Source organism: Oncorhynchus clarkii, chromosome 24 (assembly GCF_045791955.1).
Source record: "Oncorhynchus clarkii lewisi isolate Uvic-CL-2024 chromosome 24, UVic_Ocla_1.0, whole genome shotgun sequence".
Taxonomy (NCBI): Eukaryota; Metazoa; Chordata; class Actinopteri; order Salmoniformes; family Salmonidae; genus Oncorhynchus; species Oncorhynchus clarkii.
This window is the reverse complement of record NC_092170.1, coordinates 27,016,113-27,029,188: the sequence shown is the minus strand read 5'-3', so window position 1 is coordinate 27,029,188 and position 13,076 is coordinate 27,016,113. Positions and strand designations below refer to the sequence as shown.

At 42.4% G+C, this 13,076-nt stretch overlaps 1 protein-coding gene across 2 annotated transcripts; it reads right to left on the bottom strand.

The window, feature by feature from the left end:
• Positions 1 to 3,956: 3,956 nt before the first annotated feature.
• LOC139382726 (sialate:O-sulfotransferase 1-like) lies at positions 3,957 to 12,094 on the bottom strand. Of its 2 annotated transcripts, none has more exons than XM_071126832.1 (9): positions 11,800 to 12,094; positions 7,541 to 8,339; positions 7,195 to 7,309; positions 6,186 to 6,370; positions 5,939 to 6,060; positions 5,589 to 5,763; positions 5,190 to 5,354; positions 4,734 to 4,934; positions 3,957 to 4,523 (listed from the first exon to the last, which is right to left on the bottom strand). In XM_071126832.1, the coding sequence occupies exons 2-9, from the start codon at positions 7,974 to 7,976 to the stop codon at positions 4,171 to 4,173; spliced, it is 1,752 nt and encodes a 583-aa protein (XP_070982933.1). In that variant the 5' UTR covers positions 7,977 to 8,339; positions 11,800 to 12,094; the 3' UTR covers positions 3,957 to 4,170. The 2 variants fall into 2 exon arrangements, with proteins under 2 accessions (XP_070982933.1, XP_070982932.1); XM_071126831.1 differs by having other exon boundaries at positions 11,889 to 12,094.
• Between the last annotated feature and the right edge of the window lie 982 nt (positions 12,095 to 13,076).

Here is a 13,076-nt window from a genome sequence, read left to right as displayed (position 1 = left end):
TTGGAATACAAATAGTCAGTTGTCTGCCTGACATACACAAATAAACCGCATTAGGATATCATATGCATCTAGCCAATTGTGTCCCGCCCGTGACAGAGCCTGGACTTGAACCCAGAATACCCAGAATATCTAGTGGCACAGCTAGCACTGCACCACTCGGGAGGACCCAGAAATTACAATTTTCTGAGACAATTTTCACTGTCTCAGCCCACTTGTTTTCCTTAGAGCCAGTTACAATAGCTTCAACACAAAAAAAACTTGTAACTGTATGTGTTTTTGTCAGGCAGAGCCATACAGCACTGAATTAGAGCAAATTTGACTTGGAAAGTTGTCTTTCAAAGATATTCTCTGGTACTTTGTATGCTTTTTAGCCAGTAGTTCTGAAAGTAACACCCATGAGCCAGAAGTGGTCCCCGAAAATTGCGTACTACATTACGTCACAAGTGCAGATATGTGCACCACATCATTGCTCTGTCTTTCGCTCTGCTGTGTGTGGATCTTGCTAGCTGTCACTCAAATGGCTAGGGGCTAAAGCTCATTGATTTGAACTCGAATTTCTAGGGGGCTGGCCCACATGAGGGAAAATGTTTACCTTCCAGTAAACAACCACTTCCCAACTAGGGATTTCGTGGCTAATTAAGGTAAAACAGTCATTCTGCTCATAGATTATGCATGTATAAACTTCAACACCCCACCCCCTCCAGCCAACCATTATTCTACACTTACTGAGTTTAGGGGGTGTTTTCCTTAGAACCAATTGCAATAGCCACAACATCAAAACACGTGTAACTGAATGTATTTTTGTCAGGCAGGACAATACAGCACTGAATGAGAGCAAACTTGACTTGAGAGTTGTCTATTAATCAGCAACAAAGAATTTCATAAACGGGAGACATGGGAGATGTGAAAAAATATGGTTGTGCTTTGTAGGGGTATCTCAAAACCTAAAGCCCTTTTTGAGGATTGGCCACTAGCCTAGATACAAACAACTGGCTTTCGGCATCGGGACTCAGAGACACGTCACTTTGAAGCAAGTTACTTTTCATAGCAGGTTAGGAAAGCATTTTTGCTAACCCTTAAGCTAATTCTCCAAACCTGCTACGTTAATTATTCTAATCTGCTGCGTAAATTCTCCTAACCTGCTACAAAAAAGTTGTGGCGCGTTTTTAGGGAATCTCTTTCGACATCACAACATAGAGAAATGTAAGATAGATATCATGCACCGGCCTATATTTGAATATTGACAGACCTACTATATTTGAATATGGACATACCTCCATATTTGAATATTGACAGACCTACTATATTTGAATATGGACAGGCCTACTATATTTGAATATTGACAGACCTACTATATTTGAATATGGACAGACCTACTATATTTGAAGATGGACAGACCTACTATATTTGAATATGGACAGGCCTACTATATTTGAATATGGACAGACCTAATATATTTGAATATGGATAGGCCTACTATATTTGAATATGGACAGACCTACTAAATATCGGGGATTATCTCCTATGAATAGATAGGCCTTTATTGATTAATTTGAATCCTGGGTGGTAGGCTATGGCAGTGTGTGTGTGTGTGTGCATGTGTGCATTAGAGAGAAACACAGAGAGAGAGAGAGAGAGAGAGAGAGAGAGAGAGAGTGCTGGGAGGTGGGTTGAAAAGCAACTCCACCTTTGCTGACCCATATCCTAAATAAGCTGATGAGCCTCTTAAATGTAACACCTTGGCACCTCTCTCCTGCTGCCAGAAATAGGGGAGAAAATGACGCCTCAGCGGAAGACACCAACTAAACATACAAAATCACCACACACAAATCATACTAATGAAATTAATGAATGTGTACACATGCTTTCTATCGTGCAGTTTTGTCAAAAACCTGTCCATGGATTAAAAAAATAATATTTATTGTTGTCATATCTGGAAAATATGCTTATGGAATGGCTGTAGCATGCATTACTGGTCCTGTTAGGATGCTCTATAGGTCCTACCCTGACACCATCTGGTGGATTTTATATTACAATGCCTGATATAGAAAAGACAATGTGAACTGGTGATTTAGGTATGATGTGGACAGCATTAAGGTATATGTACTTATCACAGTGTACTTTATCAGTGTTGAGGTAAATTGCAGGTTCAGACACAACACGTTTTAGTAACCTCTTGATTAAATGTTTGTTTATTCTTCCATTGTTGCAGTAGTGGTATGGCGATGGTGAATCGACTACAGCCAAAGTAAATTGAGAATAGTATATATTGAGGGAACTATCCTTTTACCCATAATTCCAACATTGCATACCCATGGTCTCTGCTGAAATATACCCTTTTATTTTCAGGATGTACATGCTTTATGTGTATTTGTGTAATAAGGCCTAATAGGAATGCAAGATGTAGTTTGGTATTTTGATATATCACTAAGCTGTTTTGATATATCACTAAGCTGTTTTGATATATCCCTAAGCTGTTTTGATATATCCCTAAGCTGTTTTGATATATCCCTAAGCTGTTTTGATATATCCCTAAGCTGTTTTGATATATCACTAAGCTGTTTTGATATATCACTAAGCTGTTTTGATATATCACTAAGCTGTTTTCCAAAAAACATTTAACAAATATTTTCCATGAGTGTATTCGATGCTGCAGACAGGGAGGGAGGGATAGAGACTGAGACAGAGAGAGAGAAAGAGAGAGTACCATATTATACAATTGTAAATCCAGACACTTTGGTCCAAAGTGCATCGCCCACACAACCAGTGCTGCTGCTCTTATCAGCTCAGTACAGATTAGTATAGAGGACTAGTGACTTGCCCCTCTTCCCTGGGCTGCAGGCTGGGACTGTCTGTCTGGCCTGGTCCAGTGCTGCTCTCGACCTGGGACAGATCATTCTGTCATGGACCTACACACTCTCCATCTCCTCTCTGGCAGTGGTGTAAAATACCTAAGTAAAAATACTTTAAAGTACTACTTAAGCAGTTTTTTTGGGTATCTGTACATGACTATTTATATTTTGGACAACTTTTACTCCACTACATTCCTGAAGAAAATAATGTACTTTTTACTCCATACATTTTCCCTGACACCCAAAAGTACTCGATATCTTTTTGAATGCTTAGCAGGACAGGAAAATGGTCTACTTCACACACTTATCAAGAGAATATCCCTGGTCATCCCTACTGCCTCTTATCTGGCAGACTCACTAAACACAAATGCTTCGTTTGTAAATTATGTCTGATTGTTGAAGTGTGTCCCTGGCTATCCGTAAATTTAAAAAACAAGAACATCATGCCATCTGGGTTGTTTAATATAAGGAATTTGAAATTATTTTTGATACTTCAGTATATTTAAAACCAAATACTTTTAGACTTTTACTCAAGTAGTATTTTACTGGGTGAATTTCACTTGAGTCAATTCCCTTTAATGTATCTTTACTTTTACTCAAGTATGACAATCGGGTACTTTTTCCACCACTGTTCTCTGGGGATGTAGCACTCAAAATACCTGACAGATTTGTTCCACTTCCCTTGGCTGTAGTGTAGATATTTTTTGGATAAAGGTATATTTTGGTTATTTGATTATATTTTGTCAGTATTACCATAGGAACCCGTTAATTCTGTATATGCCTAAAACACCACCTTACAAACACTCCAATGTTAACTCATATAACAGTATCCCTTTTCTGAAGATGTTGCCTGCATTGTATATTTGAAATGGCACTTTATTATGTTGTAATCCAATATATTGAGTTTTTATATTTTGATCACAAAAACAAAACTGAAAAGTGGATTGTACCACAGGATGTAGCCTATAGTTTTTATAGGAGGTACAGTTTATTTTGAGTTGATTTAAAACAGAGGAAACTGTTTCCGTTGTTTGGTACACTTATCAGTTTACCTCCAATAAGGCAATGTCCCAAAAACCAAAACACATCTAAAACAGAAAAACAGAGCTTTAATAAACCAGCGTTTCTAAAGCATAAAAAGTGCTTTGTGAGAATAGCCTTTATGTTTCCTTTGCAGGGCACGTTCCTGATTTGAAACGCTTTCTCTTGAGTTGGTATCCATCCATCCGTGCCACCACAGCTTTAAGGCAGTGAAAACTGAGGAGGGACAGGGTAGTGGACAAGGTAGAGATCAGGGTTATCAGAGTTTAGCGGTCCATCATCTGGGCAGATACTCCAGTGGAAGGCCTGTGTGGTTGCTGTCCCGGAGAGCCTGGTCTACAGCACGGATCAGTCCATCTATCAGTCCTCTCATGTCGGGTGTGAAGGGGTCGAAGGTGGGCTGCCGGGCCCCGGAGCGTTTAAAGTGTCCATCCTGGTTGGTCTCGGCACACAGCAGTCTGTCCTCGGTCACTGTGGTGTTGAGGAAGGAGGCGATGGATCGTAGTCGGGGCACCAGCGCTGTCTGGAGTTCCTCGAAGTGGACCACTAGGACCCGTTGGCCGAACCGCAGCCAGTCCAGTACGTGGGATGCCCACCAGGAGGCGTAGCTGCTCACAAACTCAGGCCACTCTACGAGAAGTGTGGAGGTGGGGGCATGTTATTGTGCAGTGCTTTTCAGAAAGAACATCAACTCACACAATGCAGACAGACACACAGACACTCCCCCCTTCAATAAAAAACAAAACACGGTCCCAGAAGGACTCCTACTGGCTGGTGTACTATACTGTACATGATTAATACAAGCCACAATAAAACCCAGATTCCAGGCTGGCTCTGTACCTTTGGTCTTCCAGTGCTGATCAGAGGCGTATCCCAGATGTCCTGCACACTTCCTGTTGAACTCAGCCATGAGGGAACGGTACGGGCTCCTGATCAGCAGGATGACAGAGTCATACATCTCTATCTCTCTCCTCCCACTTTCATGTGTTTTCACACAAATGGTCCGACCACTCTTCCAGTAATCCTTCTCGCCTTTGAAGCCTACAAAACACCAAGACACAGATGCACAAACCATATGGGAAATATTTTGCTTTTATCTTTGGCCATATAAACCAAGCAAGACAGAGGGGTATGGATGATAACTTTTTAAAAAAATTATTGAATTCATTATGGACTGAGGCAAATAGCTGGATCTGCACAACAGACGGCCAAGGACAAAAATGGTTTCCTAATGTGTGGGTGCCCTCTTTCCTATCCAGTGTAAACATACAGTGGCTGTACAGTATAGGAGCTGACCTCTGTTGTAAAGGGTCCCATCGAAGTAGTAGCTGCCTGTGTAGTATCCTGTGGCCAACTCTATGAGGTGTCTGACCCAGGTGTTGCCTGCTCCTGGGAAGCTGGAAAGCGCTACCAATGAACTGGACTTCTCTGGTAGGAAATTCTTGTCTGTGCATCTGGAGTCTAGGAGAAAGGAATGTAACATTTTAAGTTAGGATGGGATTTGTAAATAGCCTGCTCAGAAGCATACCGAATTGCAGAAGACAAAGTCCAACACAATTTGAGTGATATATTTGAATTTCCGTGGTGCAAAGTGGAGTTTGGTGTCAAGCCAAAGTGGTGCTTAAAATTATTTCACAAGGTTGGCAGTCCTGGATTTGAAGGAAGAATGCTTTTGTGGTTGTCTGACCGTGTTACCTTGGACAGGTGTCTGGTAGACCTGGTAGAAGTGCTGGAGGGTTGATGGTAAGGAAGCTTCAGTGGTGTTGCTCTGTGAACAGTGCTCCTCCTCAGCCGGCTCATGGAGAGTGAAGTCAGGAGTAGCGTAACCACAGAAACAGTCCGGACTCCTCAGCATAGCCAGTGGAAACTCCTAGGCCAGGCAAATTGGATAACACTTCAAACAAACTAAAACGTATAATTAATTAACATCTGCTAACCATGTGTATGTGACAAATACAATTTGATTTGATTTGATTTAATGGGTATATAGGGCATTCAAAAAGTCATACTGCAAAATCCTGGCAATGGTCCCCTAGGGGTCCAACCTTGTTCATGCAGGCCTCTATGCAGGACTGGGAGGTGAGGTTGAGCTGGAGCACATGGACCAGAGATGTAGAGGAGCTGTTCTCAGGCTCCCTGAAGCAGCCGCGGTATCGCACGTTCCTGTCTGCAAACACAGGAGATGTAGTTTGCACAGCTGCAAGTCTCAAGTGAATGCGATGCGATATCAACTTCACCCAATCTCCTGCTGTTCCCCAGCTCTCAAGATTGGACCAGGTCCCTCATACTCACATCTCCTCTGGCCTGGAAGCATATCCTCCACCGTGAATACTGACAGGCGTCCAACACCGCCACAGAGCGAGCCTTTCTCCCCTTTACAGTCCAAGTTACATTCCTTGTCTCTCACACGTAGGCTGGTGATGTGGTTGCCACAGTAACACTCCGACCCATACTCCAGACCAGCAAACTGGTAGCCACTGTAATAAATGACATTCAGATAGATATGAACCTCTGGTAACAGTTTACATCTATTCAAAGTATTCACAACACATCCGTAATCTCTAAACAATCTGGTTATTCATAAGAAACGTATTTAATATATTGATTGCCTAAAGAGTCTTCTTTTTAAGAGTAATGTTTTTTCTATAACTATGCTGAACCAGGCGTATAACATGAGAACATACAGTATGTTAATAATGAATTCAACAGCAACGCAAATGCAGCACGCTCTTCAACCCTAGGGGTTAATTAGGGGAGTACCATATGTCTCGCTCCCTTTGCTCTGCTGCACAATTAATACTGACAGAGACTGAAGCAGTCTGCCTGCCTCTCGCTCCCTAGTCCCTCACTTCAGATCACCCCCCCCCCCCCCCCCCCACACACACACCTCAACCCCCCCAACATCTACCCTGAGACCACAAAACTCCTCACCTCCTCTGCCCACACGTCCTTAATTTGAAAGCTTCAAATTCTCAGCCTGGGACAAGCCAGCTAGAGCTCTGCTCCCGCAACTGTAGGTCTGTGCTTACACTCTTTCCCCCAAACCCTCTTCCATTGTTAATACAAGTCAAGTATCATGGAGCTCCTCGGGGTGAGCATATGCTATGCTAATTCTATAGTCTGCCTACCTGTGAGTGCATTCCAGATACACAGATTCTGTGCAGTTTAATCTGCAGAGATTATAGGATGGGAATGGGGGTTATATAATGTTGATGATATGCTCCTCCTGAGATGTGAAATATTTCCTATGTTATGAAAGATCTGATAATAGTGTGTTGAAGCAGGATGGAGATATATTTACCTCGCTGAGCAGGTATCCTGGCACATGGTGCTGGTCATTTTGCGGAAATCAGTAAATACAGACCCCCTTAAAGCCCGCTCCTTGGAATTATCCAGAAAGCAGCCTATGTAAGAACCTTGACATGAGACCAAACAAACAAACATACATAAATCAGCAAAGCATTAGTTACAGGTTAAGTAGTCTGTCATTGTGTTACTTCATTTTGTCAACCACTTTCTCAGGTAGCATCTCCAAAACTTGAGGAGTTGCCACATAGCTAATTTATAGAATACAAAACCCCTTCAGAATTTTCACTCTAAATGGCAAAGAATAATTTTCCTCATTTCTGGGATATTTCGGTAGGTACCTTTGTGAGGCACATTCCTCCTGGGGGTGCTCCTCTCCACCTGTGACATATCCTTCTCCGTCATCAGGCTGTGGAACCAGCGCCGCCGCAGGTGTCGGATCTCCAGATTCCTCGACATGAGCCAGCGTGCTCCAGTCCTGTTGTCCAACAGGCTCCCAGGCTGGTACCCCTGCCCCCTGGCCATGATCCGTGAGCTCCTGCCCCCGTAGCCTCCTACCCTCACGGGTGGCATCCCCAGCTCCAGGGCCCGGGGTGGTAAGGGTATGGAGGGCAGGGAGGGCAGTGGAGGGCTGGTGGCCCCTCGCTGGGTCACCACCAGGCTGGCCCGTTGGAGCAGCAGGACGCTCCCAGCCATGATGTAGGCCACACCCAGGAAGAGCAGGAACAGCTGAGCCCTTCGGAGGAAACGCTGCAGTCTGTAGAGGGGCTTGGCCATCGATCCCCTCTTTATCTCAGCCTGCCGCTGGCTCCAAACATATACAGAGCTCTGGTGTAAAGCATTCTATCCCAGTATCATACCCCCTTGTCTACTCATCTCAGTAAAACAATTATTGTGATCTACAATAATTCTCAGAACGAGAGGAACAGGAATCAGGAGTTGGTAGACCCTACTGGTCAAATGTCCTTAGATGTACCTCGACCTTGAGCCGCTTGAGCAAGAGGTTCCACTCCATAGCTTGTTGATGTAAGACAGAACCTCTCAAGTCAGGATGATTCAGCCCACCTCCTCCAGAGCCAATGGAAGGCAGTCTGAATAAGGTCAAGGCTCAGCTTTCTCGTCTTATCCCCAGAGATGAAACTACAGAAAGGAGACACAGGAGAAATATTGTATTATTGAGGCAGAGGGATTATGGTTGTATACGTCTCTATTATAAAGGAGAGGAGGTGAGCCTAAGTCAGTCACCATTTCCTCCTCTACAAGATGGCAAACTATAAGTTCTATGTCTACAATACGTAGTTGGCATGCATGACACAAAACCAATTGCCTGAATGGTCTCAAAACTAGATCCTGCTCTTGTCAGAGTAACCTCTGACCTTCATCTCAGACTCAGGTTTGGAACATGGCCCAGTTCTAAACAAAGGCTTGAGATGCGATGGCATTCTTTCTTGCCAACACAAAGCGAGACCAGAGTGGAATGAAAATAAGCTTAGAGAAAGAGTTTAGTTTTCCTTCACAAAAATGACAGCTTCAGTATCGTTAGCTAGTGATTATATTACAGTCTTTAACCACAATGAGCGATTCATTGTGTCATCATCTAATTTGTCAGTTTCTGACAGGAACCAACAGTGAGGTCAACACATCTTGCTCAGTCAGCATTTTAACCCCCTCCTTTTCAGCAATAACATACTTGTTTTTGCAGAAAGCAGATGGCACTTGTCAATCTCAACTGGGCAGTACAAGACAGAGGTAATACCAGTTTTTCTCATCACCTACTGAGTTGTGTGTAGCCTCTTCCCTTTTGAAGATATATCAAAGATAGGACCCCTACAGTTATGAAGCTGAGCTTTTCACTAATGAATGTAGATCATTGCTCAAACAACACACAGTTTAACCAGGACTGTGTGTATGGCATTAACAATTTTGGGTTATGCTAGTACAGATATCAGATGATTAAAGGCATTAATCACATGCAAAACAGGCTACTTTTAAATGGAGAATAAACATTAGAGACCAGCTTCAAGAATTATGGGAAGGCTGGCAATAAAGCACTGCCATGACTAAGAGAGCCTGTACAAACAGATACATTTATCTGTCCAAAAACCTGCCAAATCTCTTAAGTTTCAGGACAAGACAAATCTCTTGCAGAGTCAGATAAATCTCTTGAATATTCATCCAAATTCATATCCTGATATGCCAGGCAGAGCTCCCTCTTACACGTTTTCTGTGTTTGTGAGTTTTGCCTCAGAACAACTACCTTGCCCCAGGCAAGCACCAAGGTACTTCTTTAGTTGTTGTCCTTTGTTTTTCTTTTCATTTTCATTATTTCTGTTGCTCCTTACTTCCTGGAACCCAAGGACTGTCTTCAGGTGCAGTACAGACAAGTTGATGATCATAAACATAGTTAAGCTCTAGAGTAAGCTCCCTTTCATATGCTTTAGCCTACCTTCACATCTTAGACTATCTTGCACATTTTGCCAGTTTTAATCATTTGTTTTTCCAATTAAAAACCTTACTGGGGCATTTCTGCACATATTTTTTGTGACCGAATGTGTATTTTATTTTATTTTTTATAAAGCAGGAGTATGAGACCAAGAACAGGAGTTATTTATATGTATACATTTCTGTAAATTCTGACCCAGATTTTAGGGTGTGAGCTGAGAGTATGCTAAGCCAAGGACAGCCTCTCCATGCGACTCAGCCACTCCTGAGAGTGGTCCAGGGCCGGCACTTACCAATACTTTAAGAGCCAGCCAGCAAGGGATATATATATATATATATATATATATATATATATATATATATATATATATATATATATATATATATATATATATATGGAGCGCTGCATTAATATTTTGTTAGGGAATGGACCTGTCTTAGGTTATTTACACTTTGTGTTGCATTTCCATTGGCCAAGCCATAAACAAGCCACAGTCACTAAAAACCGCTCAATAAATGGCTGCTAAAATGATCACAAAAGCCAGATCCTGGACAGTATTTTATTGACTACTGAAATAAAATGGATGCATGTGTAAAGCTTGAGGAGCTGCACCAAGCTCTGCTGCTGTAAGACTGTATTTATTGAAGAACATCTGGTTATGCCTACAGTGTGTTTAGCCAGTGATTTGCAGAAAGTTTTTAACTGCAGTTACAGAATGTTTTGTTGTAATATTTTTCTTCATCTCTCTGTAGCTAAAAATGTATGGTATGGGGCCTCCTGAGTGGCGCAGTGGTCTAAGGCACTGCATTGCAATGCTTGAAGTGTCACTACAAACCCGGGTTCAATCCCAGGCTTTGTCACAACTGGCCGTGACTGGGAGTCCTATAGGGCAGCGCATAATTGGCACAGCGTTGTCCGGGTTAGGGGAGGGTTTGGCTGGGGGGGGCCTGCAGGCTGACTTTGGTTATCAGTTGAACGTTGTTTCCTCCGACACAGTGGTGTGGCTGGCTTCCGGGTTAAGCAGGCAGGTGTTAAGGAGCGTGGTTTGGCGAGTTGTGTTTCGGAGGACGCATGACTCGACTTTCGCCTCTCCTAAGCACATTGGGGACTTGCAGTGATGAGACAAGATTGTAAATGGATATCATGAAATTGGGGAGAAAAAGGGTTGTAAATAAAATGTGACTGGTGGCACACTGGCATCATATCTTTCATTTTCACCTCCATTTTCCTAACCCAGACAACAAGCCTCCAACCATTCCCCCTTGCAACCTTCCACAATTCCCCCTTCTTCTACCACTGCTGGACCCAAATGCCAGAGCCCAGGAGGCTGACAGTGGCTTGTGATCTAATGCAAACAGCCCACTGAATACCCCATTCAATACTAGATTGGAGGGAAAGGAGTGTGTGTGTGTGTGTGTGTGTGTGTGTGTGTGTGTGTGTGTGTGTGTGTGTGTGCAAGAGAGAGAGGGGGTCTTTATCTTGGGCTCTCTGACTGAAAGGATGTGTGGGAAGAAAACAGAGTGAGAAATTCACCACTGAGGCCTGTGTACTGCACCTGCTTTGTCTGGGCATCAATGTAGCACCAATAAGGACACCTACTTGACACGTGCTTCCACATCTGCATTGCTTGCTGTTTGGGGTTTTAGGCTGGGTTTCTGTACAGCACTTTGTGACATCAACTGATGTAAAAATGGCTTTGTAAATACATTTGATTGATTGATACTTCGATGATGTATCATATTTAAGATGTTTTTGAATTAGGACTATACATGCTCTATAACGCCTTTATACGTTGGGAAAAAGTGGGATCCTTTATATGAGGAAAGATTTGCCAATAAATCATAGGTTAGAGTTCAACTGATCAAAAATAATCTCGTATCTTGTCCAAGTATTCCACTTGTTTGCATCATGTAGTTTTTCGCATGGCCTCAATGCATCATTTATGCATCACTTCAATTTACTATAACCTACAACAACCCTTTTTAATCACCAATGTCACATTTGAGGTTGTTTTCAACCTGTTCAGTGGCCTATACACGTCCACGGGATAGTCCATGCACAAATGACAACTGAACAGTTTAAAAAATCAACAATCATCATACGAACAATTTCTAAATATATACGGCTCTACAATTACAAACATACTGCAGGTCTTACCATGACGGCAGTTTTTCGATGGTATTCTGGGCTAAAACAGACCAACGAAAAACAAATCGTTAACAAAATGTGTTAATGAAATTCTGCACCTCCTTCATAAATGGCAATCCCCAGTCCTTGCGTGTTTGATTCGAATTGGCGCTCATCATTTCATGTGGCGATGTGGATGTCTCGTCTTCGTAGGCCTCATCTCATCCTTTTTATTTTCTTATGTAATGCCTTCTAAAGCGAAGGCATTAGAAAAGCAATAATCCCAATATTTTTTATCCTCGACATGTCGCCTCTGTCACACACACAGCAGAGCAGAATCACGTTTGTCTCTCTCCGTGCAGAGACCCAGCTGTTTAACCGGATAGAGACAGGAATATAGCGCGCATGCTCTTCAAGGATGCTCCAAACAGCTCACTGGGGTTTCAATGTGCACTGTGCACGTTTTACACATGGTCTACCTAACATAAACCTTCATTCGATTGTATTTAAATTATTTGTAAAAAATAATATAAAATATATGTCTTTACATTTACTTTCTATCATCACATTCATTGCGATATATCAATTAGGCTCCATCATGGAACATTCTTGTAATGAATTTGTTTAAATACTGTCATTCTAGACAGGTGCCCCTGGTCTTACAGGCACCTATTAGTGTCTGTGAGATAGAGGTTGGCTATTGGTCTTTTTTATGTAGACAAAGTGTCAGATGGCAGGGGAATATCTGTGGCTTGAATTTGAAATATCAGACTCAAACAGCTGCATCAGTGTCATGACCTGGATGGATAAATCAATGGGATCAGTATTGGCCTGAAATTACAAACAGGGTGGAAGGGAGGATAGAAAGGGGTGTAGCTGTGGAGGAAAAGACCAAATGCTACATAGTCAGTTTGTAGTGTCAGTCAATTAAACTGTGTTCAGCCCAATTCTGATATTTATTTCACTAATTGGACTTTTGGCCAATCAGATCAGCGCTGACAAAAGAGCTGATGTGAAAAGATCGGATGTGATTGGTCAAAATACCAAATAGTGGGAAAAACATCAGAATTGGGATGCCGATGTAAATGCAGCCTTACTGACCTGTTATAAGGCTGGTTAGAACATATGACCTATTTTTCTCTCTACACACACATTCTTGCACAGTTAACCTTGTGGGGACATACAATTCAGTCCCATTCAAAAATTTTTTTTCCCTAACATCTAACCCTAACCCTAATTCTAACCCAAACACTAATTCTAACCTTAACCCTAAACCCCCTAGATATAGCATTTGACCTTGTGGGGAC

Excerpts from the sequence above, each read along its gene's own strand:
- LOC139382726 (XM_071126832.1), bottom strand. The coding sequence starts at position 7,976 with ATGGCCAAGCCCCTCTACAGACTGCAGCGTTTCCTCCGAAGGGCTCAG. Across the intron at positions 6,061-6,185 it reads GCTTCCAGGCCAGAGGAGAT|ACAGGAACGTGCGATACCGC; the intron begins GTGAGTATGAGG and ends CTGTGTTTGCAG. Across the intron at positions 4,524-4,733 it reads TCAGCACTGGAAGACCAAAG|AGTGGCCTGAGTTTGTGAGC; the intron begins GTACAGAGCCAG and ends CACTTCTCGTAG.